Raw genomic sequence first — 26,175 nt, 5'->3', positions numbered from 1 at the left:
TTAAACCAAAACTGTTTTCGTTTTAATCAATGTTAGAGCGAATTACCTGTTCTGTTTTAACTCTACATATTATCCTTTGTTATTTACTATAACGAAACTTTTTGATTTTTCTGTATTTAAATTTTAAGTTATATTTTTTTCAAGTAATATCAGCCTTATTATTTTATAGACAAGCCTTTGCAATATGTAAAAGTTCAATTTGTTAATTAGTTTTTGTTTGTCGTACTATAGAAAACTTAGGCTTGTGGTTACTGATGACCAACAATAAGTTAACAACATTTTTGCTTTGTTCTTTTGCCTGTTGCCAAGCAAGTTGGGCAAATGGTATAACCCACTTCTGTAGTAAAGGATTTTCAAATAAGAATCAAAACAACACATTGCCATGTTTTGTTGAAGGAGGTATAAATTGTATGACATACCTATAGAACTTAAAATAACATTTTTATTTTAATGCATTATTTTAAATATTTTAAACGCAAAATTTGACTTAATATTGATCTTTATTTCAAAATTAAAATTATTTAAATGTTTAAATGAAAATTTTATGATTTTGTTCATATTTTTTATTTGTTTTTAGGGCTAGACTGCAATCAATATGTTGCCGGCGATGGCAAAACTGCACCCTTACCAACAGATTTTAATGTAGCATTTTTTCAAGCACCTGATGTTAATGACATTGCATTTAACTTTACATGGAAACAATCAGGTAGTAATATTTTTATTTGTGATATTTCTCACTAATATTAAACACTATTTTCTACCTATAATTTAAAAAAACTTATTTTTTTTAGCTATGCACAATAAAACGAAATGGTACAAAATTAAGATACAAACAGTTAATGACAATTTTGTAATTTGTTACAATGTTATTTTTAATAAGACCAACATGCAAGCCAATATTACAAAGGTTTGGTTAAACAAAAAACTTGTAACCATTTTTAAAATATTTGTAGTTTTTTATACCTAATAATACTTACTTAAATTTTATAGAAATACTTTGTATTTTAACTAACTTTCAGGTCTATTTTGTGTTTCATTTGTTATTGAATGGGTACATTTCTGAGAATGAAAGATATAAAATTTGTATTATAACATATAATAACCACAGATGCTTATTTTCAGGTAACTTAAAACAATTAGCAACATCTTATCATATATATTAAAAAAAATTATAAAATTAAACATCTTGGTGGTATGTAGATCATAATAATATCAAATTACTCATTAAATTTTCATATTTTTATATTTTTTAAAATAATTCATAATCGTGCATAAAAAAAATTTCATTTTGAATTATAATTATTTTTTATTTTAATGGCTTAATTTTTCATGTTTTAATAACCATTACCGTTTGAATAATGCTCTACACAATATGGTAATTTTAAAATTTTATGCTTTTAAATATACCATAGTTTTAAATTTTATACATGGTTCCGTAGAATATAAACCCATGGTTACCACAACTTCTCAAAGTTTAAGTCATACTACAAATAATTGTAAGTTTAATTTACATATTTTATCTAATTATTCATTATTTTCTCATCATTCATTTTTTTTTAATTAAATATGCTCAACTTATTTTTTTATTTTTAAATTAGCAGTATTAAAGCTAATTGCTTTAAAATATTATAAACTTGCACATTTTTATGATATTCTATGTGGATAAACTTTATGAAGGGGGTTATTGTTAACAATTTTTTTTTTAGATTATGACAGATACTTTGCTAATAAAGGTAAAAATAAGAACTTTAATTCGATCACTTATTTTTCAACTAAGTTTCTTTTAAAAAAAAAACACTTTTACCTTTTAATTTATATAGGAAAAATTATTAAAATGTTTATACCCTTTGTAAAAAAAATTTTAATTTTAAGAAATTGCATCATGGAAAGTTTGGGTACCGGTTGCTGTTATATTGACCATAGCATGCATTTTAATGCTAGTTTATCTTGTTAACAAAAGTAGGTTGTAAACATATCGGTGCTTGGCACTGGTTTAAATATTGTTGTAGTAAAAAAATTAGGCTAACAATATTTAAATAAACAATATGTAAATATGTATAATGGCCTAATTGCATCATTGTACATATCATTTGAAATTTAGAAAATCTTCGCAAAGCCCATAACTTAACCAGCTTTTCAAACTGTGATACTACACTTGGTAAGTTCAATTTTAAGTGAGTAGTATTACACACAGTAAACTGATTGATATAATTAGTTCTTTTTTTTGAAAAATTAAAAAAAAACGTCTAAATTATTTTAAAATTTAGATTTTTGTGGTTCTTTGTAGATTCAACTGCAAGAAATGTTTTAATTCTCATTGAAAACAGGCTGGATTTACCATCCTTTTATAAGAAATCTGCCAACCTGTTTGCAAGTATTTTATCAAAAAATGAAAATAATCATCAAATACACTTCAACCTGTGGAATACTGGTGTGAACTTTTTATTATGGTCATATAAAAATTTGGAAGACTGCTCTGAAGTGGTATTAATTTTGTCAGAAAATGCTGTTGGAGACTATAATCAATATTGTGAACACCCTACCAATACCTGTACCGATTTTACTAAAATTTTAGTAGAAATTAAAAGGCTGAAAATAATCCGAAAAATTAACCAAGTAACTGTTATGAGCTATTTAAAACCTACCTGTGATGCATTTATGAAACTAGAAAAGGACTTAAAATCACCAAGTTTTAGTATAGAAAATGATAGTGCTCAAGCATACAAACGTATTATTGGAAAAAATAATCTTTCCTCCAATGGAAAAAAATCTCTCTTATTTAAATTGAAAAATGAATTTAAAAACTATGAACTAACTCCGTTATTATGTGAATCAACAGTCTAACACCAACTGACTTTAAACTCTTTATTTTTTTAAAATAAGTATCTTCGAGAATTTATTTCAAAAAATTCCTAATAAACCCCGAATTTTGTTATATGCCAATATATGCTAGTTAAAATTATTGCAATGAAATTTAGATAATACTACCTTTTACATATTTTTATTGCTTTGAACACTATATTGCCGTCATTATCATAAAATATTCCTATTCTTTGCCATTGTCTATATTAAGGTAGTGTAGTTTGTTTTAATATTACTGCTAAGGTTGTTTATCATTTTGGACTAAATTGGTACATTGTATATACTTTTTATATTACTAATTTTTAAGGTCTCTTAAATACTATTTTATAATAATTTTTTCTAATTCTTCATATATCATTATTTGCCGAAATTAGTTGTTGCAATTCTATGCATTATAACATAACTACCTGACTGATTTGTTTAAGCTTTGTAAAATAATTTTTGTTACTTTTACCAATTAGTTGTTGCTACCGCCATATACTGTTGTTTTTTTTATTTGTTTTTAAAAAATTATCGCACTGTGCAATCATTTTCATAAAAACCATCAGAAATTATAAAGTGTTTTAATTTAACAGTAATTTTTTTGTTTTATTATAGGTTCACGGCATGACAGTATATAAGATAACTAGGTAACAAATGAATTGGCTTAAATGTTTATTTCTTGTTCTGCTTTGGTTGGCCATTTTTCAAGAAAGCAGGGGAAATCACATCACCTACTTTTGCACAATAAGATGTGGAGAACAGTTGGGAGAAAATGAGTTGCCGTGCAAAGCTAAAAGTAATGATTTCTATATTTATTAAATACCTTAAAGTTGATCAATATTTTATTTTTTTAAATTAATTCTATGATTTACAATGAAACTGTCATTGTATAAATATTGGTTCTAACTATGTTAATTTATGTAATGTTAATATTATTACACTAAGTAAATTAATATTGGCGCTTAGTTATAATGTTGTTTGTTTATTGTCTGTCCAGAAACTTCTACAAACACCTTTTCAAATGACAAAACCCCTGCCCCAGTTGCAAAAGAGGTTAAAATGAATTACTTTGTATTGCCGGACAAAGAAGGCCCAACACTTAACATAACATGGAAACAAACTGGTAAAAACATGTTAATTCTGTAAAATTTTTGAGACTTTTTAGTGCTAAGAAAATTAGAAAATCAATTTTGTTTTAAAAGCTACAATTATTTGCATTTAAATCATTTATACTTTTATATATTCTAATAATATTTTACCTGACTAGAAATTTTTTATTATTTGTGAAGTGTGTAAATGTTCATATTTATGTTGATTACAGCTGTGGCATTGTTTAAAGAAACAACATTCTATGAAATTATGTTATTCAGAGACCAAAACTATGGCCACTCTTTGTTTTTTGACATCGAATTTGACAAAAAGCAATCTTATTCTGATGACACAGAGGTAATGCTACATTAAATAAATTAAAATCGGCTAAAAAAGTATAGGCCTCTTATTAAATAATGAAAAATGTCTCAAGGCCTTACCTATAAATTGCCTTTCACTGTATAATCTGATAATAAATTTATATTTTCTTAATGTTACAGCTTTCATTACATTAAAGTCACTGATACTAAACAACTAATTTGTAAAAATAACTAACATTTATTAATTTATCATTCAGGTTTATTTTGTTTTCCATGTGTGTGTATATGATTATGTTAGAGCTGAAAATACCTATGTTGTTAATGTTCAAGCCAAACCAAGTTACCAACAAGAAACAAGAGACGAGAGTTTATATGTTAAACACAGTTTACCAGGCAAGTTATTTTTAATATCTAAAATATATTTTCAAATCAATAAACTTTAAATCTTAAAACCTAACTCAAAGTAACAAAAGTTATCTTATAATTGTGCTGTGAAGAAGCCAGCCTTACCATATTTAATATATATTAATATTGAAATTTTGGGTATTTATTTGTAAATTAATTTGCCAACCACAGTTTAATAGATACTTGGTTAAAAACTATAAATTTTTGTTTTTTTTAGGTTGTAGGGATCCTAGTTTGATTGAAACAAAATGGTGTAAGGATGTTAGTGATGATGGTAAGGTTAACATTTAAATCTTGCTAAAAATACAAAATTTTTAATATTATTTTCAAAATAAATTTAATTCTATTTAATTTTTTAATGCAGATGACTACTATCCATCAGGAGATAAAATTGATTATGGTAATAAATTTAAGGCAATTTGAACTTATTTTATTTTGTTTTTTAAAATACTTAATATACAATATTTTCCCTTTTTTATACATGATATGTAATTGTTTTTTTAGATGATTATTATGAGGAAACAGTTAATCCAGGTAAGCAAATTTTTTTATTGAATATGTATTTAACTTATTTGTCAATTTTTTTTTATTTAAAAAAAGAAATCCTTAAATAATTAATTTATTTTGTATTTAGAGGGTTGCAAGTACAAAAAGATAACATTGATTCTAATTGCCGGCATCATTGTTCTAGGTGTTCTAATATCAACTTTTTCGTGCAAACGTAAGTATGTGTCAAAAAAAACAACAATTTTAAATTTTTTTTTTTATAACAAATGTTTAAAAAGAAATTATGTTTTAGTTGGTCTGCTGAAGCATCAGTACTGGAAAAAGCTATGTATTGAAAACAAAAAGGGTATGACCACAATAAAAATTCTGTATAATAACATAAATATTCAAATTAGTTTAATTAGCGAATGACCCCTGGCTTAAAAACTTGACTTTAAATCACTTAATTTAACTTTTTTAATTAAATAGATATGCAATCCAAAAACAGGCTGATATTTGTTGAAAACAGACTAGATCTACCACTTCAGTATAAAGAAGCTGCTAATTTATTTGCAAGTACTTTGTTAAGTAATGACAAAATACTAAAAAATACAAGTAACGAAAATCAATATCACTTCAACTTGTGGGAAAAAAACGTGGATTTTACATTATGGGCATACGAAGAGTTGGCATGGTGTTCAGAGGTTGTTTTAATTTTGTCGGAAAAAGCTGCTGTGGACTATTCTCTTTATGACAATAATAATTCGATTTGGGAAAATGAATTCATAAATGTTTTGATTAAACTTAAATACCTTAAAACCACCGAAAAAATTACAAAAGTTACTGTATTAAGCTATTTACCCGAAAGCGATTCTAATGTATTTTCCAAGATTAAAAAGGACTTTGACTCACCAATTTTCAGTTTAAAAAATCTTAGTTATCAGGCATACAAACACATTATTGGAACTACAAGGATTTCTAATCACCAAAAGAATTCCTTTGCTGCCATTGAAAAGAGTATTAAAGAAAAGAATAGTGAAGAGACACCACTTCTTACTGAAACAATCGTGTAAAATTTTAGATCATGTGTATTTTGCGGTCACTAAATTAACTTAATGCCTCTACATTCATCCCTGAATTTTTTATATTTAATTATTATATATATGTTTATATACTCTAAAAATTTACCCTAATTTGCTAATAATTATGTACTGCATGACAGGTATTTATATTTTGTAATCACAAAAACTAATGCATATTGTTTTTGTTAGTTTTAGTTCTAAAGTTTTTGGAGGACTGTAAACTACACATAATCAAAAACTTTATACTGTGTATACTGTTTTTAAATTTTTTAAAGTTTCACACTCACATGCTATGTAAAACAAGATAATTGTTTTAGAACACAAATGTAATAACACTGACAGAATGCACAATGTTAGATTTTTTAAATGATAATGTATAAGCCTAATTTTTTTGAAACAACTAGGTGGAAGCTTTGTGTTATAAATGTACTATAAAGAAGTGGCGTACTATTTCTTGATTTGTCATCTCGACTAAAATAATTAGTCATTTTAAATGCACTTTTTTAAATAATTTACTTAATATGCAATCAATTTTTATATTTGACTTATCATGGCATGCTAAAAAATGTATTACGCGTTATTTGTGCACATTAATACACAGTATTCAATATCACAACAGTACTAACATAGTGGTATATGTACTTATTAATATTTTCATTCTCATCAATTTTTCATATTTTTATAAATAAATAGATCATTTTTTTTATTTCGTGATTTTTAGAACAGTTTTTAAATGTATTGTTACAAGATATTGCAGACCAACCCAAAAAAGAATGCTCAAGGCTAATCAACCATAAAGAACACAAAAAAGGAGATTTATAAATATTTTTGTTAAAAACAAAATAACTCAATTACATGTTTTTGTGAAGTAGGGCATATAAGGTTTAAGGTGTGCAGTTAAGCATAAAGGTATGTCCTGAAATTATCGCGGAGAGAAAGGGTTAGAATAAATTAGCCAGTTCAAAGATATTAAAGAAGTCTTGTTAAGTGAAAATTATAACATAGTATATATATACATTTAAGTAATAATATAAAGCTTATTGTTAACAAAGCAAAACAATTATTAGGTAAATGGGTCATATTTATTAATAAACATAAGAAAGTTATGCAAGTTTTTGCTATTGCAATTTTTGTTTTATGTTTTACATTGAATCTATCATCAAAAATTAAAGTTAATTGCCCTTCCACTTACAATGATGGACAACAAATGGGATGTATTGTTAAAGGTAAAGAAGTTTGTTTTGTAACAAAGCTATTTTTATTCCTAAAAATTTAAGAGTGTGTTTTTCTTACTGTATGTTGTTGATTTTATAACAAATATTAGCATTTTGTCTAAAAAAATTGTTAAAAAGCTATGTGTTTTAAAAAGATATTGATCATATGAAAAGAAACAAAACTGAAGTGCCAGCAGATGGGCCTACAGATTGGCATGTTACAATAAAATTTCATGAAACAGATGGTTTCTACTTAAAAATCAAAATTAAACAAACATGTAAGTAAATATTGTTATCAGATTGCTAAAGTAAATATTTATATATTTCCTGGCTAGTTTTATATCTTCAACTAAAATTATATTTTGATTTTAAAAATATCATTTAAAATACGAATTAATTAAAAAAAAATCTTGATTAAGTTTACAATCATCTAAACCTGATTATACTTTTAGTACTCACAATATGTGATGGTTTACAAGGGTATTACATGTCAGTGGGTTACAATTCAGGAACAGTGCAAATTATGCAACAACTAATTCTTCAAAAGGATATTTGTAAAGTTGCAAGTAAAAAACTTCTAAACAAACAGGTTATATTTATAAAAAAAATATTGTAATCAAAACTGACATATTAAAAAAATTAAATGAAGTTACTAACCAATATGTCTTACCAATTTAATCACTGTTAAATACAAAAATTATATTTTTTGTTTTTCAGGTTAGATTTTTTTACAACTACACTGATAATTTGCTACAAGGAGAAGATGTTTATGTTTGTATACAGCCTTACCCAATGTATCATAGATACACTAGTTCCCAACAAAAATGCAACACCAGTATTACTATACCAGGTAAAAATAAAATTACCATAAAATAATGTATCAAAGTTTTTATGTTTATTTTATATGTCACCCATTTTAAAACAACTGTAACAAGATAACAATTGTTTCTTTAAGATAATATTTGTTTTTTTAAATTTAAGATTGCCGAGATATACGGTATGAGAAAAAACAATTTTGTCAGCAATATATAGAAGAAACAAGAGACAACTCCGGTAAGTAGCTTATATTTAAAATCAATTAATCTTAATTTAACATAACTTAAATATAGTTTATCATTCAAGGATACACTTTTCCACTCTTACCATTATACACATCAGGTATTTAGGTAGTTTATTTAGTATGCATTTACTTTTTTTTGTAATCCTTGAAAAACGCATGATATAGAATTTTCGATATTCAAATTGTTTTAGAAATCCTCCTATTTTTATTACCTAGTCTTATTTATTGATTTTATATTTCATATCCTTTTTTGTATGTTAGAGTACTAAAAAATACTTGTTTAATAAACTATAATGTAAAGTAGAACAGGAATGAGCAAATAAATTTGCGTACATCTAAGTTATCTTGTCATTTACAAAAATAAATGCTTTAGTGTTTTGTATGCAATCTAGACGAAAAACTAATCATAGTTTTTATTACTACTAGGTTATGGAGATGATTATTACGACTATGAACCAAAACAAGAATTTGGATTTAAGACTATTTTACTTGGTGTGGTCTGTTCAATTTTTTTATTTGTCACAATAGCAATAACCTACATTATATGTAAGTATTTATTAATTATTGCTTGATAACTTTTTAGGATTTTGAGCTACAAATACCAATTGTGACTAAAAAGTAAAAATAACTCCCGAAACTGTAGTCTACGCTTCACTGAAGCAGAACTTAAAGTATGACTAACTTTGTCAATACAGTTTGAGAGAAAAATAAAAATCACATGATGCTAACAATTGAAATTATTTTAGGCATCAAGAAAAAAAGAATTATTATCCTAAAAAAATTTCCACTTGTCTGTTTACAAGCACACGAAAAAGGTAAAAAAAATTTGTTATGCATTTTGCTAAAAATTAACATTTTAATAAAACATTTAATATCTTAAGAATAAAAAAAATACAAAATTATTGCTTTGTGTATATAAAGTTATTCTAAATAATATTAAAAAAACCCAAGGGATATATGCCTTTAATAGCCATATAAAAGATCTTTTAACCTGAATAGTATCAAAACAATATAAGGGATATACTTTTTAACTTGAATAGCCTTTCATACTTTAGGGGTATTTAATTTTACGAGCCAAATATATTATTAGTTGCTTAGATTTCCAATTAAGCATAGCTTAATAAAACTGTTTATATAATTTAGATAATAGGCCAAGCCTTATTTTACAACCTATAATATAGCTATAATGTAAATTTACTCTGTTTTAGGTATACTTAGTTAATCCAAATTTTATTAATATTTAATTTTTAATTTAGATTGCCAAAGAATTGTAATATTGACAAGCCAAAATAATAAAGAGAATTATAAAGATGCTGCTAACAAACTTGCATCAATATTTAATGAACAAAATCCAACAATAACAACAAATTTTAATCTATGGAGTCAAAATGAATTATCTGATCAAAAATGGGTACATGATAATATAATGGATATTGGTGACAAGAATAAAGTGACAAAAATAGTTGTTGTTTTTACACCCGCAAGTGCTACTAATTATAGTAAACAACAAACAAACAGAGACTTAACGAACAATGATCGATTTTCATTGTCTTTAAAATATATACAAAACAATGTATTCCAATACAAAAACCTATTAACATTTGTTTATTTTAATAAAAATACTAAAATACCAACCGAATTTATAAAGTTTAAATCTTTTTTATTACCGGAAAATTTTAAAAGAGTATATGTGAATGTTGTTGGTCGATTACCAACAAAAAATTGTAATTGTGAGGTGTTAAATTTAAAAGAAATGATACTAAATGCTAATAAGAAATATAATACAACTGTTAGTATTTAAATACTGACATAATATTACACTTTTAACAAAAAAATCATTCATATAAATAATTGTGCAAACAAGCAGGGCAGTATCCGAATTCACATTTTTTTAAAAGCTATTTTTTAATATTGCATATGTACACCAATTCTTGCTAAATTTGTAACGAAATGATTTTGTTTAAAAGCAAATGATTGTTACCATATTTTACAAATTTAAAAAAAGGTCAGATTTATTGTGTATCTTTGCATTGTTAAACCCCTATTTACTCTTGAGTTGTAAATTTTATGTAACATAATTTCACTTCACAAAGAAAATCATGTTTGTTTTTTTGGCAAGGTTGTTTAAATTCCTTGCCATATTTTTAATACAAATCTTTTTGTTACTTGATTTGCAAATGTTTATACCAACACATACTAAACGCTTTCAATCATTAGTAATGCAATTAAAATATATTTTAGCAGTTTGATTTATAAAGTATATTTGTATTTTGAATAATTACACCATATTAACAAAAAATCATTGGTTTATTGGATTAAACATAATAGTTTATTGGATTAAACATAATATATTTTTATTAACAAATACAAAGTTTAACCTAAATACTGCATTTTTTTGTTTGAGTTGGCCAAAGTGTTTGTCACTTTATACAGGTTCAGGCTTTGTAAGTCATTTAACAAAAGGAAACTTGATACCTTAAAGCTACAAGGAAAAGAACTGTTTTATCTTTTACCATTATATGGCAACTAAGCTAGCTTTTAATCATAGGACAAAACAAGGTGTTCCCTGTACAATTAATGGCGGTTTAGAGGTTGTTTTTGTAGTAAATTTAGTGTATGATAAAACAGTTGAATTTAACCTTAGTTTAGAACATGTTTATATTAAACAAGTTAATTGAATATTACAAAAATAAAACTTTAATGTACTTAAGATTAGACTAGAGTCTTAGTAAAAATGAACAACATATTGTTTATCATCTTGAGCTTGGTGAAATTAGTTCAAAATCATGTCAACAACATACCCCAACCTGACATTTTGTTTAACTGCAACCATGCATGTAACAAAGAAATAACGAGCAATTTCACAAGCGAAAATCTAAGAGTCAACAATATTTGTAATGCTCAAGAAGCAGGTAAGTAATGTTTAAGCACAAATGACAACACTATCATAATGGGTAAAAAAAATTGCTATTTGGTGATTTAACTAAGAATAGTGAAAACCTTGATTTAGTTAAAAGTTAAAATTACTTCTAATATTTTTATTTTGTGAATGTTGTTCAGTTAAGACTTTTGTTAATTCTTGGTTTAAAACATTTTCTTAAGTATAATTACTTTGCTTTTTTTTCAAATTTTTTAGATGAAGGCGATATTGTAGAAGATGTTGAGGGCATTGAACCACCTGATCAACCCAAGTTTTATAATCAAGGAGTTAATTATTATGTTTTTAAAACTGCCACTGGAGAAAAATATATTGCTCTTAATATCACATTTTGGGATTATGGTATTTTTTTTGGTTTAAAATGAATGTAAAATAGAATATTTATGTCTAAAAAAAAACTTTATTAGAATAATTTCAACAGGTCACTCATCAGGGGATGAGAACAACAAAGGATATTTAATAATTGTTAACCCAAATGGAGTGATCACTTTTGACACACTTATTCAGATAAAAAACAAAACAAATGGCAATAATTTGATCCACTACAACAAGGTAAATACCTTTGTCATATAAGCAAGAGTCTTACTTTACTATAATTTATTATTATTTTAAATTCTTAAATTCTACAAAAAAAATACAATCGGATTTAATATGGCAACATTAATCCTAAAAACTTTTTATTAAAGGTCCTAATAAATTATCAGTGCTTTGGGGTAAACAAAAAACCTTTACTACTTAAACCGGGTGCTAGCTATTCTGTTACAATAAGAAGCATACCTAGACCTCCTGCTGAAACTTTTCCTAAGAATCCTACATCAATGCCCACATTAATACCAAGTAAATTTGTGGCCCTAACTTTTTGTTTTAAAAAATGTGTTTTAGTGTAAATATTTAGTTGGTATTTGATATTTAAGCAACTTTACCTTAACAATATTAAATCTTTTCAGGCTGTGAAAATGCAGAAGTATATGAAACAGAAAATTGCAAATATGAAGGTAGACTTTTGATTTTATGTTTGTGCAACTTAATTGAATATTTCTTTTTTCAAAATACTATAACTTAATTAACTAAACAACTTTTATAGCAAGCAAACGTCGGCCGGGAACTAGTAAGAGTACAACAACATCACCAAAGACTTTACCCGTTAAACCTAAAAACACCAACTCTAGCTTTATCAAAACAGTTTGCTGGGTGGTGGGATTTACTGTAGTTGTGGCTGTTGCTTTTATATTACTCTTGTTGGTAAAATATGGAAACACTAATATGGCAGGTAAATTTAATTTTTCTCTGGAGAAAAAAAATTTATTAGTCACTTTTTCATTAAAAATAAATTAATATTTAATATTAGTTTTGTATTTAGTAATAACAATATTAAACATAAATTATTAAACATTTATCTAAACTTTCAACGCAGAAATATTTAAAAACCTGCAAGAAAGAAGAATTCTCGTCATTCACAGTCCTTTAGATTCCTCTGAAAATCTGCAATCAACAGACCAGTTAACCACAAAGCTATTGCATCGGTGCAATACTGTTTACTTCACACATTGGAGCATAAATGAAATAGCTGGTATGGGGGGTCACCAATGGTTGGTGGATAAACTAGAACAAGTTGATCACGTTGTTGTTGTGCATTTTCATCAATCTGATAGGTAAAGCAATTGATATTAAATACCTAAACATGTATATTTTTAAACTATTTTAAATTAAACTATAGCAAAAGTGGTAGCTACCTTATGTGGACCATTAACACCCATTTTTATTACACCTACCTTAATTTAACTAAAAATACCAAAATTGTTTTAATCTATTGTAAACATAAACAAATCTGATAACCATTTAAATTATTTTACCAACCTGTTCTATAAAAATAATCGTGTTGTCAAATAATTTTATTTAGAAGAGCATCTGAAACTTTGCTTGCCGATCACAAAATAAATGATGATTATAATGGTAGTCCACATCAAATTATCATGAACATGATAACTGGTAACAGTCGCTTTCAATTCACATCAACTTATTCACTAGTTTATTACAGCAATGAAGACATAAAAAACACAATTCCAAACATTCTGTCCGATTGTTGCTTCCGCATACCAAATAACGAAATTGACTTTTTTTATTCAATTTCTGGAATAAATTTGCCACGGTGGAAACTTAACATTAAAAATTTTTGCCAATTTAATTGTCGATGATATCAAATTTTAAATCACAACCTAATTTTATTAAACACTATGCATCTGTAATAAAAAAATTAAAGTCGATTGAAAAATATAATGTAAATAATATTTTACCTTTTTATACTTAAATTTTATATATTGTATAAAGTATATGACTACTATTCGTACATTTGTAAACACCATTTACTACATCGACAGGTTATGATCATATTTTTTGTGCACCATTTTTGTAATAAACAACTTAATTTGTATTACTATTGTTTATATTAAAGCATAGATGTAGAAATGTGATATAGAAAATCAGAATAAAAGTTTTAGAAGTCTAGTACTACTTGAAGAATGGGACAAGACAACATAAATAGAATCACAATATGTTTTTATTCTTATCAATGCATAATAAGATATTATTTACTAGTTTTGGGTTTTTAATTAATATAAATTTTTTGACTAATATTATTTTAAAATTCATTTTTTTGTTATTTATAAAACAGATATAATATTAGGAAAAGCAATATTAATATATAATAAATCTATGCTACATAAAATCATATATTGCACATTGCATAAGAAAATTAACAAAAATATAGAAAATTGAATATGTAGTTAAACAATAAAATAACATCTGGTTAATAAGGCAACAGCATAACAGATTTTAAGCGTAATTATAATGCATATTTTAATTTTAAATTTTTCTTCCTAAAATATATTTTTTAACATTGCTATACATGAATTTTAACAACTCTATTAGAATATTTAAAATCTGTATCGTAAAAAATAACAAAAATTAATATTCTTTCATCTGCAATGAACAATCAAGTTGCATGCGAAACAAATGTACAATATTGAAATGTGAAAACGAAATGATTCCTATTAAAACTGGTGCAATAAACTAATGGCTTCAGCTGCTTTGCTTCTTACTTCAGGAGACTGATCTTTTAAAAGTTGAATCAGTGCTAAAACAAAAAACACTGTTAGAAGTTGTTCTATATTTACCCGTAAAAAATATTTATGTTTTATTTTTACCTGCACAAGAATGATCTTTATTGATGGAGTCTTGTAGGTTGAAGGTTAAATTTGCCATCAAAAATCCTAAAACATATAACCAACATATAAGAATTTAACTAACGTACATTTATTTATTTAAATTTAATTAATAGCTTATACTTACCCAAAAACATTGCTGCATTACATCTTATAGTTGGCCATTGACTTTTAAAATAAGAAACACATCCCATGATATAAAAGTTTATTTTATTTGGAAATTCAGCAACCTATTTTAGAAAGACAAAAATAATAAAAGTTAAAAAAATTTTGTCAACTTTTTTTACAAAATTTTGTCGAAATATATAAATAAAAACTAAACCATTATTTTAGCAAGATTGTTCATGAATTCTCCATAATGCAAATTGCTTGAATCAATAAGAAGCTTCTGAAAAGTTTGGTTCACGCTTTCCGAACCCAGTCTTGGACCAATTTCACGCAAAGCAATTTTGCAAGACTGACAAACAAAAATAGACATCAACATTTTTGGTCAAAATATTTTAACATATTATATTTCATTGGTAGAAATTACCTTTTTAACAGATGAATCAACATCATTCAAATGTAGTAAAATTGAAATAAAATTGCTGTGTGTTTGTTCCTTATAGGAGGCTTCTGATTGGTCAATTCCAAACCTTCCTAAAGCCCCAAATAACTCGAATGCAGCTCCTCTAACATGAGGATTGTCCTAAAAACATAAATTGTGTGGTAAGATTTCCAAAAAAAATAAGGCTTAATGTTATAGTATTTAAATAAAAAAAATAAAAAATAACCTTTTCAAAGCATGGTCGAACCCGAAGACAAATATTAATGAAAATCGAGTGGATGTTTGTTCTTTCTACTTTGTACAAAAACCTAAAAATCAAATTAAAAAAAAAACATAACAATCATATATTAAAATTTTTTATACAGAATCGGTTTAATATCTGTCAACTTACTTGGCCAATCCAGACATAGCTTCCAAGGTGATTGCATCATCAGCATCATTCTTATCATCCATTCCTGCCATCATTGCACTTAATACACTGGTACTATATCTCTCCATCTTTAAATGTTTAAAGATTTGTTAAAACTAAAGTTACTGCAAGTTCATTATGCTTAGATGTGCATTAAATCAAGCTAAAGAAATTGATTACCTGTTCATTAGGTGCGTAGATGATATTTGACAAGCCCCTAATGCAAATTTGTCTGACATGATTGTCTTGATCAACTAATCTACTTCTTAAACTGTTCATTAATATCTCTAACAACACATCATCCCTTCCACTCGGTTCTTTCACCAACTAATTTAATGTTTTCAAGGAAAAAAAATTACTAATTGTTTAAAATACAAATTTGCCCTTTATACATTAAAAGGATCAAAGTAGCCTAATTTTTGTTAATATTAACATACCTGAGCAAAGAAAGATACCACAGTAATCCTCTGCATCTCATATATGCTTGGAAGATAATTGTTTAATGATGATATTATTGATGGAATATCTTCAGGTCTATGCTTGCAAAATGACCTTAAATATTAAACATTTTTAATCACAACAAAAGAGAGCAGCTACAAATTTAAAATCTCTTTTTAGTTTCAAACTAGAAAACTTACGTAACAATTGCAGCCAGAGCAGCTGTAAAAGTTTCGATTCCATCTTTTTCCTCCAAAGTTTTCCACACTCCGATTTCGTCGAGTTGAAAAGACATTTTTCTTCCACAACATAACATTAACACCATCTTCAACATGTCAACAGATTGACTAAAAAAAAAAATAAAGAAATATTACCTCTTTTAACATTTCCCTTTCTAATAAATTAACTGAATTTTAGTGATAAAAAAAGCTTTAATTTTTAAAAAAGATTGTTCTTTTCTACATTAATGCTGATATTTTATTAAAGTTTTAAAACTTTATATAAAAGTGACCCAAATAAAATGATTAATATATTAAAACACTTTAATTTAAAACTTAACTATAGACTAAAAGTTAAACATCACATTAAAAAAACCTTTAAAAATTAAATAAATAAAATGTTAAACGAAATACCGGTAGGGATCTAGTGCTAGCTTCAAATTTGGCTTCACATCCAACATTGTTCCCAACCTAACAATGGCCATTGTTATTATTCGATAAACATTGTTATTTCTCTGATGTGATAAGTTGTTGGGTGTAGCAGATAAAACCTCATTTAAAGCACAACAGATCTAGTGAAAAAATAAATGCATTTTTAGCCTTACAAATTTATAAAAAATTTTAAACTTTGTTTTTAAAAAAGAACTTCTCATAATAGAGATTTTTTCCCTAAATTTATTAGTTTTAGGGTAACCACATGGTAAAGTAGTTGTTTAATTAGTTCTGATATTTTACATTAAATAAAGTTATTTCTAAATTTTGTTTAACTTTATTTAATTTAAATTTCTTTAAACTTTGTTAATATTCCTTACAGATAATGATGTAAGAGCTGCAGTTTTATGTGAAGATTGATCAGGTTTTCCCTTTCTCTTTAACACTTCATCATAAGGTAAACTTCTATCAAGTTGGTCAAGTAAAAAGTCAAGAACAACATCCCTCATTGGTCCTGAACCAATGCTTGCCCAACAAAGTACAACAACACTGGGAAATACAAAGTTTTATAAACAAAAAATTAAATTAAAATCCCCAAACTAAATTTACTACACAAGGTTTTAAAATTATTAAACAAATATATTCTTATTTTTTACTTGCTAAAGGGCAATGCAAAACCAAGCAAAGCGTGGATAGTTGCTTGTGGATGATGTCTAGCAAGGATGTTAAATAGTTGGAACATTCCTTCTTTGGTGTAGTTCTTGTCACTATCATTAGTTGAGAAATGAGATAACTTGTCAACAAGAGTTGCTACAATGTCTGGAACCTATGGTAAAATAAGCAATATTCCAAAATCTTAAGAGCAAGTAACTACACAAAAAACAGATCATTAATACAAAAATGTTACCTTTTTAGTAAACATTGCCCCTCTTGTCTCAAAAATATGGTTAAGCACTAAACAGGCTCCATTAGCTGACATAGTTTGTTGCCAGGTGAGGGCGTCAAAGAGCGACATTGTCAGGGAACCAGAATAAAAGTGAGTCAGCTCAGATGGAATTTTAAGACAGATTGACTTTAAAAAATAGTTAGTTAACCATTTTTAGTTTAAAAATAAAAAAGATGTACTTTAAGCAAAAACTTAAAAGTACTCATAAGAAAATAAAGTTACTCTATAAAGAATAAAACCAGATCTAATAATAAATCAGTTGATTTGGTATGAAAATAATGTAAAGAATAATATTATTATATTAAAATTTTTACCTGGGCAATTTCTTTAATAGCTTCATACATGACTTGAGAATCTGCACTGCTAATTTTATCAAATGTTTCAAACTCTGTCTCCTCAGCACTTCGATAAATCCCTAACAACAAAAATCAGTCAAAGTTTACAGAAAAAAAATTTAAACATGTTTCCAATTTAAATGATATTTAAAATAACTTTTAGCAAATTTAATAGTTTAAAAGAATTTTTTTGTTAATAATTTACCGTTGTATTTATCTTGTATTTCCAAGAGACTGGTAATACAACTCAATGCTTCAAGCCTTATTTCGACCAACACATCACAACAACATGGTAGAAGCCGGGCCAAGTATAATCCAAGATATTGGAAAATTTTGTTCATCTATAAATAACATTTTAATCACATTTTATCTTAGACTTCATAAGGTTTTAATAAGATTTAACTGACAAATTTTTTTGCCATTTTTTTGCCTGTAAATGCCTTCCTAAGGATGTTTAGGCATGCAAAAAATTAAGATTAAGCTAAAAAACCTCAGTTTTATTATAGACAAAATTTACTACATTTTACCATATCATATTGTTATTACTAATAAGGTCGTTCAAAAAAATTTATTTTCAAAAAAGTGTATACATGTTTTTTTAAAAACTTTTTACAAATTCAGAAACAAAAAATTAAAGTTTTTATTGTTTTGTAAGAAGTTACCTCACATACTATAAGTATTCTCTGGTATACAACCAGCACAGATTTAATACTTTTTAAAGCATTTAGTCTTTCATAATCCTTATCTGAAGTTAAAAATGATTCCAAATTCTAAAAAAATCATTTTTAAAAATTTTTAGACAGTTCAATATAACAATCATGAATAGCACAAAACCGATTAAAAATTGTATATTTTAATTGTATTTTATTATATATTTAAAAAAAAGGTTACTTTTATTTACCATAAAAATCATAAACAATCCCCCAGTGTTGATCTTGTTCATTAAAACTTCTTGCAACAAACCATAAAAACTTGACGTAGATGTGTTTTCTAAGTAATCAGCATTACTTTTCTAAATAAAAATATTAAAAGATTATAATTCGAAAAATATGCAGAAATGCAAAGACCTAAAATTTGTTAAAAATTTTGTATATTTACCAAGAGTAGGAAATCTTCTTTTGCCATTGGACTAGGACTCCGATTGACAGGTGTCACATGATTAACAGTTACAAAGTGATTGACAGATTGTTTTATTAATACCTCTAACTCCCTGTCACCAATTGGCGGCTCAAGTTTACTAGATAATATAAGGTGATTAATAATAGCAAGTTTTCTATATTGAGTTTTTTATAGGACTTTATACTGTGGCACTGTGGATAAAAAAGATTTTTATTACATAAAGTTTTAGGTTCAATTCCCACTGCTTCACAGGTAAAATGACCTAAAGTAAGGTGCTTTATCTGATACTTAATTTTTGCCAATATTTTTGCTGAAGTTAAAATATAGCTAAATCGGTCATATATTAAACCATGTCTAAGACTAAGCAATTAGAATTAATCAAAACACACATAGTAAACTTACATTAAAGAAGCACATGCACTCCAGATAGCTGCCTTCAATGAAGTAAAAATGGTTGTCCCATCATCTTTTAGGTACACAAGTAGCTTGGTGATGAGATCCTCCCTTGCAGCAAACACATATCTTGGTTTGTTTTTAGTGGTCAAGTTTGTATGGGTTGGGTCTAAAGAGTCTGCTATTAACTTTACTGCATTGGCAACATCGACTTTGATTGACGGGTCCTTTAATTTAAAAAAAAAATTCATACCAGATATTTGTTAAAATACTATTGTTGTTGCATAGTTTTCAAGGTGCTAGGACTACACATTATAAGAACCTATTTTTAAAAAAAAAGTCGCCCTTATGTTTCTCACTTCTGTCTAGCTAAAAAAAAAACAATTAGCAATAATCAGATAATAGCATTAAAAATCTAATTAATGCAACTTGAAATTGTCGGTAATTAAAGTTACTAAATAATTTGGCTGTTTAAACAAATTTTTAAATAGAGGATAATTAAATTTAAAAAAATGTGTCTATTTTATTTATTTAAATTATATATTTTGACTATAAACATACCTTGATTCCTTTAAAAAAAGATGAGAGGATTTTAATAATTACAGTTTCAATCCAGGATGTAATTAACTCTGGAGAAGAGAAAAAGGAAATGTAACCACAACATAGAGCAACTGTGCCCTTTATATTCTCTATATCTGTTAATGTTTTTTCTCTCTACCAAAAACAAACAAAAAATATTAATAAAATTTTTGGTCACAATTTACATTTTTTCTAATATTACTTAAAAATGCTAAGATTTTATTTAAATTTAGAGTGGCAATATCACTTTTTTAAATGCAACGTCACTAATTTAAGATTTTTTTAGTATAACAGTACCTTAAACATATTAAAGTAAGATGACTCCTTTTTGGTGATATTCATTTGAACAAATTCTTGAAATTTGGACATGGTTGGTTCTAAATGCGTGGAAGCACAATATCCAAGGCAAACTGCTACACCCTAAATGAAAGAGTAAGTATATATAGGCTATAAAAGATAAATGCAACTATTTTTAAATCAATTTCCATTGTTAAATAAATAGAAATAATTCAGTGGTTCTTTTAGAAATGTAAAATTTTGTTTTATATTTAAAAATATTGTATAACATGTAAAGATTTTTACTACATTTAGAAATCAGGTCTTACCTCTCTTTCAGCAGGATTGCTGTGTACAGTTGACAAAAACAATGTTGGAATATAAGATTTTACAAACTCAACATTTCGAGATTTTCGTAGTACCACACCAAGACATTTGTAAGAAAAATTCTAAAAAATATCACATTTAAAATTGTTCCAAAATGAATATATACAAAAACTTAAAATAATAAAAAAGATTGTTTAATTACGTAGTAACAAATGGAAGTTTTTTCAAAAATTAAAAAAAATGTATTCTTCACCTTGTACTGGTTGTAGAATGAATACATGGGCCACTGTGCTGTAATATTTTGTCCAAATTCACAAGTCTTTTCTTCATCATTCAACACATTGAGGGTTTTGGACAAAAACTAAGTAAAAAAAATAAATGAAAAATATTAAAGTTTACTTAACACAATTCTACAAAGACAGTTTTTAAAAATCGAAATTTTGAATTGAGTGTTACATTTTTTAAAAAACAATTTTTCTTATTTTAGATAACTTACAGCAATCAAAATATCTTCCCATGGTTTTTGTGGCCAGATTTTATTCTCCTGAGTGTTTTCTATAATAAAAAAACCTTATTAAAATATCATTGGTCTGTGTAATTCTAAATTTATCTATGTATACTGTCCTTAATTAAAATGTATATAAAATGCTACCAATACAATGTATAGACTCTAAAATTACTTGCCAATATTTAATAAATTTTAGTTTTTTTCATTTTGACATAACTTGCCTATTTTTAATTTCCTTTTAGATCTTACAGTATCAATACATACTCTGTTACATTATATATCATTTTGCTAATATTTACCAAACAATATTATGCATTCACATAAATAATTACCCAGTAGAAATTGTGAAATATTTGGTATTTCTTCATCCCAAAGTTTAATCACAGAATCACCAAAATTACAAGCCAAGTTTTGCAAGAGACTTAGCACTGAGTTGCTATGACAACGCTGATGAAGGGGTTGACCTAGCATGACAATTATTCTCGAAGCCAAAATTACAGGGCGGGGAACGTTAACTATGAATTAAATTTATTGTTATTTGTAAGAGAGTAAAATACTATGAAAGTATATACATATTGAAATTAAAAATGTCGACCATATAGTTAGAAATAAGGTAAAATAATGATAACTTTTTGTTTGAAAATTTGCCTGAGTAATTTATTTTAAGATTGACTGCTTTATATTTATATCAAAACCAGACAATAATTTTGTTCGAAACAACACATTTGTAAAAAAAACAGCTTTTTTATGCTTGTATACTTGCCATGATAGTGGTAGTCAATTACATAATCACTGGAATTTTCTTTGCGTTTTTTCTCTGCTATGTAAGCAAGTGAATGACACACAATACCAAATGAATTAGTTAATGATTCGTTTAGCAAAAATCCAAACATGTAAGGCCACAAAATCTAATAAAAATAAAATCAATTAATAAACAATAGTAAAATACATTTTATAGCAGAAATAAAAATTAAACTACCCAATTTAGCTTTTACATAATAAATATATATAAATTTTCATTAACTAAACAATTGGAGTAGACATCAAATTTTACAAAAATCACCTAAAAATTAATGAAAATAAATCGAAAAAGGTTAATTAATACCTTGTCCATGTCATTAACAGTTGATGTAATGAGATACAAAATATCAGCACACATTGTTCTTAATTGTTCATTACTAACTCCCTTCTCTTTACCAAGTAGAGGTCTATCAGGTAAACTGCTTTGACGAACAATAAAATAAACATATTCCTGACCACCTTCTGATGATAGGTAGTTATGTGTGGCCATTGAGATAATCAGCTGAAACAAAAATAAATTTTTCTTATATTTTTGAAGTTATTAGTTTTGTAAAAACAACTTAACAGCATAAGACCTCCACTTTTTTACATAATAATAGACTATTAGAGGCAATAGTTTGAAAAAATATTTATTAACTAGATATTTTTTTTGGTAAATTTGGGTGTTTATGCCAAAATGATAATAATATGAAAGATATATATACAATAAATAATACACATTTGCATCAGTAAAAATCAAAAATCAGTGATTTAAAAAAGTTACAAACATAAACTGATTTTTTACAAAAATTTTATATATAAAATAGGATGGTCATCAAAAAAGAAAATGTTTTAAAGTTTATTACCTTTTGTGCAAATATATGCATTTGTATTAAAATGTGCAAGTGTAAATATTGACTTATGTTAATCACCTTTGCCATTTGTTGCTTTACATTATTGCTTGCTTCATTCAAGTGTTTGAGGAACCCGATAACAACCATATCCTTGTTCTTTTCCATTGCTAAAGCTAAAGAATGTAAGTATCAAGATGAATTTGTGTTCAGGATCATAATACAATTAAAAGTATGATCCAATTTTGAAAATATTTTCAAAATAAATTTGTTAAAACAATACAAAATGAAACCCAATCACTAAAATGTAGATTATATCATTCTTTTTATTTAAATTAAATTATTTTATTTTAAGAGAATAACTTCTTACGATTTGAGTTAATAAGATGTCTAAGAACAACCAGGTTACCGGCTCTCACTTTTTCATCTCTTGATTCAGCTCTTTGTAAAATCATCCCAATCAATATTTCACAATAACAAGTTGCTATAAATAATAAATATTTATGAAGATAGCTTTGTAAAATTAATAACATTAGATTAACATTTAAACTAGAATTAAAGGTAGTTTTATGAAAGGGGAAATTAAACCATATTGTATCCGAAATTATAATGGGGGAAATCTCATGCAACAGGATGTTTTTGCTATGTTTAAATATTTACTAATAATATATACAGCTAAATTGTACCATTATATATATACACAATATTAAATATAATAAATGGTTTTTATATTTTTAAATTGACAACAAAATAAATTTTACCCAGCATTCCAAAACATCTTAAAACTTCGTTGTAGTTTTTAATACTATTTGGAGATGCATTTTCTGGGGTACCAAATATCTAAATAACATATAAATTTATTAAATTTAATCACTATTACATATGGAAATACCAATGCTTTGAATAGGTATACATTAAACATTATTAAAGAACATTTGACTGCCAATATTTGTTAGGCATATTTTTAATGTAGTCTACTTAAATCTTTTATGAAGCATTCAAATACAAATTAAATAAGGAGGAGAAAGTACATGTAAAAAAAGTTAATTTTTTAAAATGATAAGGTCTACTACCTGACTGTAGAAAGCGGTGATTACGTAATCTAAAATGTTCTCCAAAATTGTGCTTTTATGATTGGTTACAGCAGTTATGATGTCACACAATGATTTGGAAACAGATAACACATCACAATGATTTCTGAAAGCAAATATCAATCTGATTATAATATGCAATATTTGTATTTTTATACGTAGGAACATGTGTTCAATTATTCAAGGAAAACTAATAATTCTTTAAAATTTCATGAAATTAAAATGTTAATACCTTTTGTATTGTGCAATAAGAGAACTAACAAGTTTAGGAGCTTGTTCCTCAACTTTTTCTTGTTGTAAAAGTAAAAACATTTTTCCCAAAGCTGGGATCACTGCATTTACAACCTTAAAACAAGGTAAATGTTATGCGTATCAACAAGTGTATATTATTTAATGCCTAAATAAAGAAATTTAATATCAAGACCTTTAAAAAAATGATGTTTACCTTTGTATCTCTACTTGCAAACCAATGATTATAGAACACACTGTAAGCACCAAAAATTTCATTTGAAAAAGTTGATTTTTCGATAATCGGGACACTTTTTACAATCTCTGGTTTAACAGGAGTTTGCTGGGGCACTGGGTATTCCCCCTCTGTAGTAGTATTTGATGAAGAATCATCAGCAATCCCAGGTGGTTCTTGACTTAAAGGATCTTGGATAGTTGGAGAGTTATCTGACACAATTTCAAGCTTTGCGAGATTTTCTTCATTTTGTTGTATCATGTCCCCTCCGTCATTATGCGTAAGATCAGATTGTTGATGAGCATCTTTATCTTGTTCTAAAAGTAAAGCATCACCTTTTTCTTTCTTATCTTCTCCATCATCGATTACTTCAGCATTTACTATTTCTTCTTGTGGGGCTTCAATTGATTGATTATTACCACCCTGTTCTTGCTTTAACTCTTGAGAAACAGGAGGTTCAATTTCACCACCATTCTCTTGTTGCTGTTGGGTTACATTAGGTTCACTTGTATTTGTGGGTTCAGGGTTGCTTGGTGAGTTAAAAGGGGTGACAGGACTGGATGATGGTCTTGTTTGATTTGATAAATATTCGAGAATACATTCACAAAAGTTGGCCATACTTGATGCAAATACAATCCTGAACAACATTATATTGTTGTAATTACAATCCGGGTATTCAGATAACAGTTTAAAAACCGTAATTTACACCAATAATTTCATGAAACTCTAGTGTATTTATTAATAAAAAGAATATGTATATCAGTTTTCACCTCATTTTTTCATTTTTCGCCAAGCCAAGTAAAGGTAATGTGGTGCCTAATATTCCACTAATGTGATTTATCATTCCTGGGACTAAAAAACAACAAAAACTTGACTAAAAAAAATGTTAACAAAGCTTAAAAAAATAAAATTAAAAAAAAAACAACAAATTTGGGCAGAATGGAAGCTTTAATTTTTTACCATTTGAAGTTGCAAGCTTTCCTAAAGTTTGAACAACATAAAAATGAGGCAAAATTCCTGGAACAAATTTCTTTCGCAATTCCTCCATGACCTCAGTGACAAAGGTCATGCCAAGTGTCACAAGAATGTCACTTGCAACTGACTGCAAATCTGGAATTATTTTCTACAAAAATAATTAAATTACATTTTATTTTTAACTAATTTCGTAGGAACCGTAATAAACTGCAAATTTTATCATAATGGGTTTGTTTTAAACAGAAAAGTTATTTTCTTTTAATGCTAAAATCTCACTTTAGATTTGGTTAAATTTTCAGATGCTAAGTTAATTAACTTTGTTGCAGTTTCCACAGAAATATCCAAGTCTGTTCCTTGCAGCGTTTCGTTAAGAACTCTCAACAACAAAACCTTATGATTTTGATCAATTTTAGAATGGTCAATGATAAAATCATGGACAGCATTTAACACAATCTCTGGTTGTTTTTTGCCAAAATTTGACAAGGAAAGTGAAATAACATTTTTAACTTTCGGGTCTTTGTCAAATGATGACGATATTAGAGAAGCTGCCAATTCTTTGGTTTTGGAGCTTGATTTGGCTGACATATTGTCAGTTCTGCTGTCTTTTCTTAGTATTTATAAAAATACAACTTTAATGCAGACACTAACAAAAAAAAATTTTCTAGAAACATATTGCACTATAAATTATGGAATATTATTTCAAACTTTTATTGCTTAATTAATACTAAGTGGCCTTAATGCTAATGTTTTATATATATTATTTAAATATGGATTCTCTTATTAACAAACAGAAAAAAAAGAAACAGTTAAAATCTTGATAAATCAGTAA

At 26.5% G+C, this 26,175-nt stretch overlaps 5 protein-coding genes across 7 annotated transcripts; 4 read left to right on the top strand and 1 right to left on the bottom strand.

The window, feature by feature from the left end:
- Positions 1–228: 228 nt before the first annotated feature.
- Positions 229–2,844, top strand: LOC145741680 (uncharacterized). Its single transcript, XM_082559310.1, has 9 exons — positions 229–399; positions 578–706; positions 792–907; positions 1,020–1,122; positions 1,440–1,496; positions 1,707–1,733; positions 1,873–1,959; positions 2,102–2,158; positions 2,288–2,844. The coding sequence occupies exons 1-9, from the start codon at positions 255–257 to the stop codon at positions 2,842–2,844; spliced, it is 1,278 nt and encodes a 425-aa protein (XP_082415436.1). The 5' UTR covers positions 229–254.
- A 608-nt stretch (positions 2,845–3,452) lies between these two features.
- LOC145741679 (uncharacterized) lies at positions 3,453–6,918 on the top strand. The gene is made up of 10 exons (XM_082559309.1): positions 3,453–3,640; positions 3,842–3,967; positions 4,166–4,290; positions 4,511–4,646; positions 4,876–4,932; positions 5,023–5,058; positions 5,163–5,192; positions 5,293–5,379; positions 5,458–5,511; positions 5,634–6,918. The coding sequence occupies exons 1-10, from the start codon at positions 3,499–3,501 to the stop codon at positions 6,215–6,217; spliced, it is 1,377 nt and encodes a 458-aa protein (XP_082415435.1). The 5' UTR covers positions 3,453–3,498; the 3' UTR covers positions 6,218–6,918.
- A 196-nt stretch (positions 6,919–7,114) lies between these two features.
- Positions 7,115–10,855, top strand: LOC145742846 (uncharacterized). 2 transcript variants are annotated; one of them, XM_082560668.1, is made up of 9 exons: positions 7,115–7,452; positions 7,596–7,718; positions 7,893–8,029; positions 8,158–8,290; positions 8,422–8,493; positions 8,563–8,598; positions 8,927–9,046; positions 9,247–9,315; positions 9,757–10,855. In XM_082560668.1, the coding sequence occupies exons 1-9, from the start codon at positions 7,332–7,334 to the stop codon at positions 10,299–10,301; spliced, it is 1,356 nt and encodes a 451-aa protein (XP_082416794.1). In that variant the 5' UTR covers positions 7,115–7,331; the 3' UTR covers positions 10,302–10,855. The 2 variants fall into 2 exon arrangements, with proteins under 2 accessions (XP_082416794.1, XP_082416795.1); XM_082560669.1 differs by lacking the exon at positions 8,563–8,598 and having other exon boundaries at positions 7,118–7,452; positions 9,757–10,852.
- Positions 10,856–11,060: 205 nt separating this feature from the next.
- LOC145743022 (uncharacterized) lies at positions 11,061–13,836 on the top strand. Its single transcript, XM_082560879.1, has 8 exons — positions 11,061–11,412; positions 11,637–11,780; positions 11,860–11,990; positions 12,125–12,275; positions 12,386–12,433; positions 12,523–12,708; positions 12,853–13,090; positions 13,339–13,836. Exons 1-8 carry the CDS (start codon positions 11,235–11,237, stop codon positions 13,631–13,633), a joined length of 1,371 nt encoding a protein of 456 aa, XP_082417005.1. The 5' UTR covers positions 11,061–11,234; the 3' UTR covers positions 13,634–13,836.
- A 403-nt stretch (positions 13,837–14,239) lies between these two features.
- On the bottom strand, positions 14,240–26,070 carry LOC145741515 (maestro heat-like repeat-containing protein family member 1). 2 transcript variants are annotated; one of them, XM_082559110.1, is made up of 37 exons: positions 25,623–26,070; positions 25,332–25,494; positions 25,142–25,223; positions 24,354–25,008; positions 24,141–24,253; positions 23,891–24,014; positions 23,579–23,657; positions 23,188–23,301; positions 22,899–22,993; positions 22,292–22,489; positions 21,950–22,094; positions 21,519–21,701; positions 21,175–21,233; positions 20,932–21,039; positions 20,681–20,800; positions 20,373–20,495; positions 20,058–20,210; positions 19,506–19,723; positions 19,083–19,221; positions 18,886–18,996; positions 18,647–18,754; positions 18,190–18,325; positions 17,964–18,064; positions 17,611–17,775; positions 17,360–17,529; positions 17,084–17,252; positions 16,686–16,843; positions 16,254–16,400; positions 16,053–16,167; positions 15,796–15,942; positions 15,598–15,704; positions 15,433–15,514; positions 15,192–15,347; positions 14,982–15,116; positions 14,787–14,889; positions 14,642–14,707; positions 14,240–14,571 (listed from the first exon to the last, which is right to left on the bottom strand). In XM_082559110.1, exons 1-37 carry the CDS (start codon positions 25,929–25,931, stop codon positions 14,489–14,491), a joined length of 5,439 nt encoding a protein of 1,812 aa, XP_082415236.1. In that variant the 5' UTR covers positions 25,932–26,070; the 3' UTR covers positions 14,240–14,488. The 2 variants fall into 2 exon arrangements, with proteins under 2 accessions (XP_082415236.1, XP_082415237.1); XM_082559111.1 differs by having other exon boundaries at positions 22,899–22,987.
- Positions 26,071–26,175: the final 105 nt, after the last annotated feature.

The sequence above is a fragment of the Corella eumyota genome, chromosome 2, assembly GCF_963082875.1.
Source record: "Corella eumyota chromosome 2, kaCorEumy4.1, whole genome shotgun sequence".
Lineage (NCBI taxonomy): Eukaryota > Metazoa > Chordata > Ascidiacea > Phlebobranchia > Corellidae > Corella > Corella eumyota.
Note: the sequence above shows the minus strand (reverse complement) of the source record. Positions and strands in the feature narration are given on the sequence as shown.

Coding starts and splice junctions, on each gene's coding strand:
- LOC145741679 (XM_082559309.1), top strand. CDS start 3,499: ATGAATTGGCTTAAATGTTTATTTCTTGTTCTGCTTTGGTTGGCCATT. Junction 5,059..5,162: donor AGGAGATAAAATTGATTATG/GTAATAAATTTA, acceptor TTGTTTTTTTAG/ATGATTATTATGAGGAAACA. Junction 5,380..5,457: donor ATCAACTTTTTCGTGCAAAC/GTAAGTATGTGT, acceptor ATTATGTTTTAG/TTGGTCTGCTGAAGCATCAG.
- LOC145742846 (XM_082560668.1), top strand. CDS start 7,332: ATGCAAGTTTTTGCTATTGCAATTTTTGTTTTATGTTTTACATTGAAT. Junction 8,030..8,157: donor AAAAACTTCTAAACAAACAG/GTTATATTTATA, acceptor TTTGTTTTTCAG/GTTAGATTTTTTTACAACTA. Junction 9,316..9,756: donor TTTACAAGCACACGAAAAAG/GTAAAAAAAATT, acceptor TTTTTAATTTAG/ATTGCCAAAGAATTGTAATA.
- LOC145741515 (XM_082559110.1), bottom strand. CDS start 25,931: ATGTCAGCCAAATCAAGCTCCAAAACCAAAGAATTGGCAGCTTCTCTA. Junction 23,658..23,890: donor TCACCGCTTTCTACAGTCAG/GTAGTAGACCTT, acceptor TATGTTATTTAG/ATATTTGGTACCCCAGAAAA. Junction 18,065..18,189: donor AATACAAGATAAATACAACG/GTAAATTATTAA, acceptor TTTTGTTGTTAG/GGATTTATCGAAGTGCTGAG.
- LOC145743022 (XM_082560879.1), top strand. CDS start 11,235: ATGAACAACATATTGTTTATCATCTTGAGCTTGGTGAAATTAGTTCAA. Junction 11,413..11,636: donor TTGTAATGCTCAAGAAGCAG/GTAAGTAATGTT, acceptor CAAATTTTTTAG/ATGAAGGCGATATTGTAGAA. Junction 12,276..12,385: donor AATGCCCACATTAATACCAA/GTAAATTTGTGG, acceptor AAATCTTTTCAG/GCTGTGAAAATGCAGAAGTA.
- LOC145741680 (XM_082559310.1), top strand. CDS start 255: ATGACCAACAATAAGTTAACAACATTTTTGCTTTGTTCTTTTGCCTGT. Junction 1,123..1,439: donor CCACAGATGCTTATTTTCAG/GTAACTTAAAAC, acceptor ATGGTTCCGTAG/AATATAAACCCATGGTTACC. Junction 2,159..2,287: donor AAACTGTGATACTACACTTG/GTAAGTTCAATT, acceptor GGTTCTTTGTAG/ATTCAACTGCAAGAAATGTT.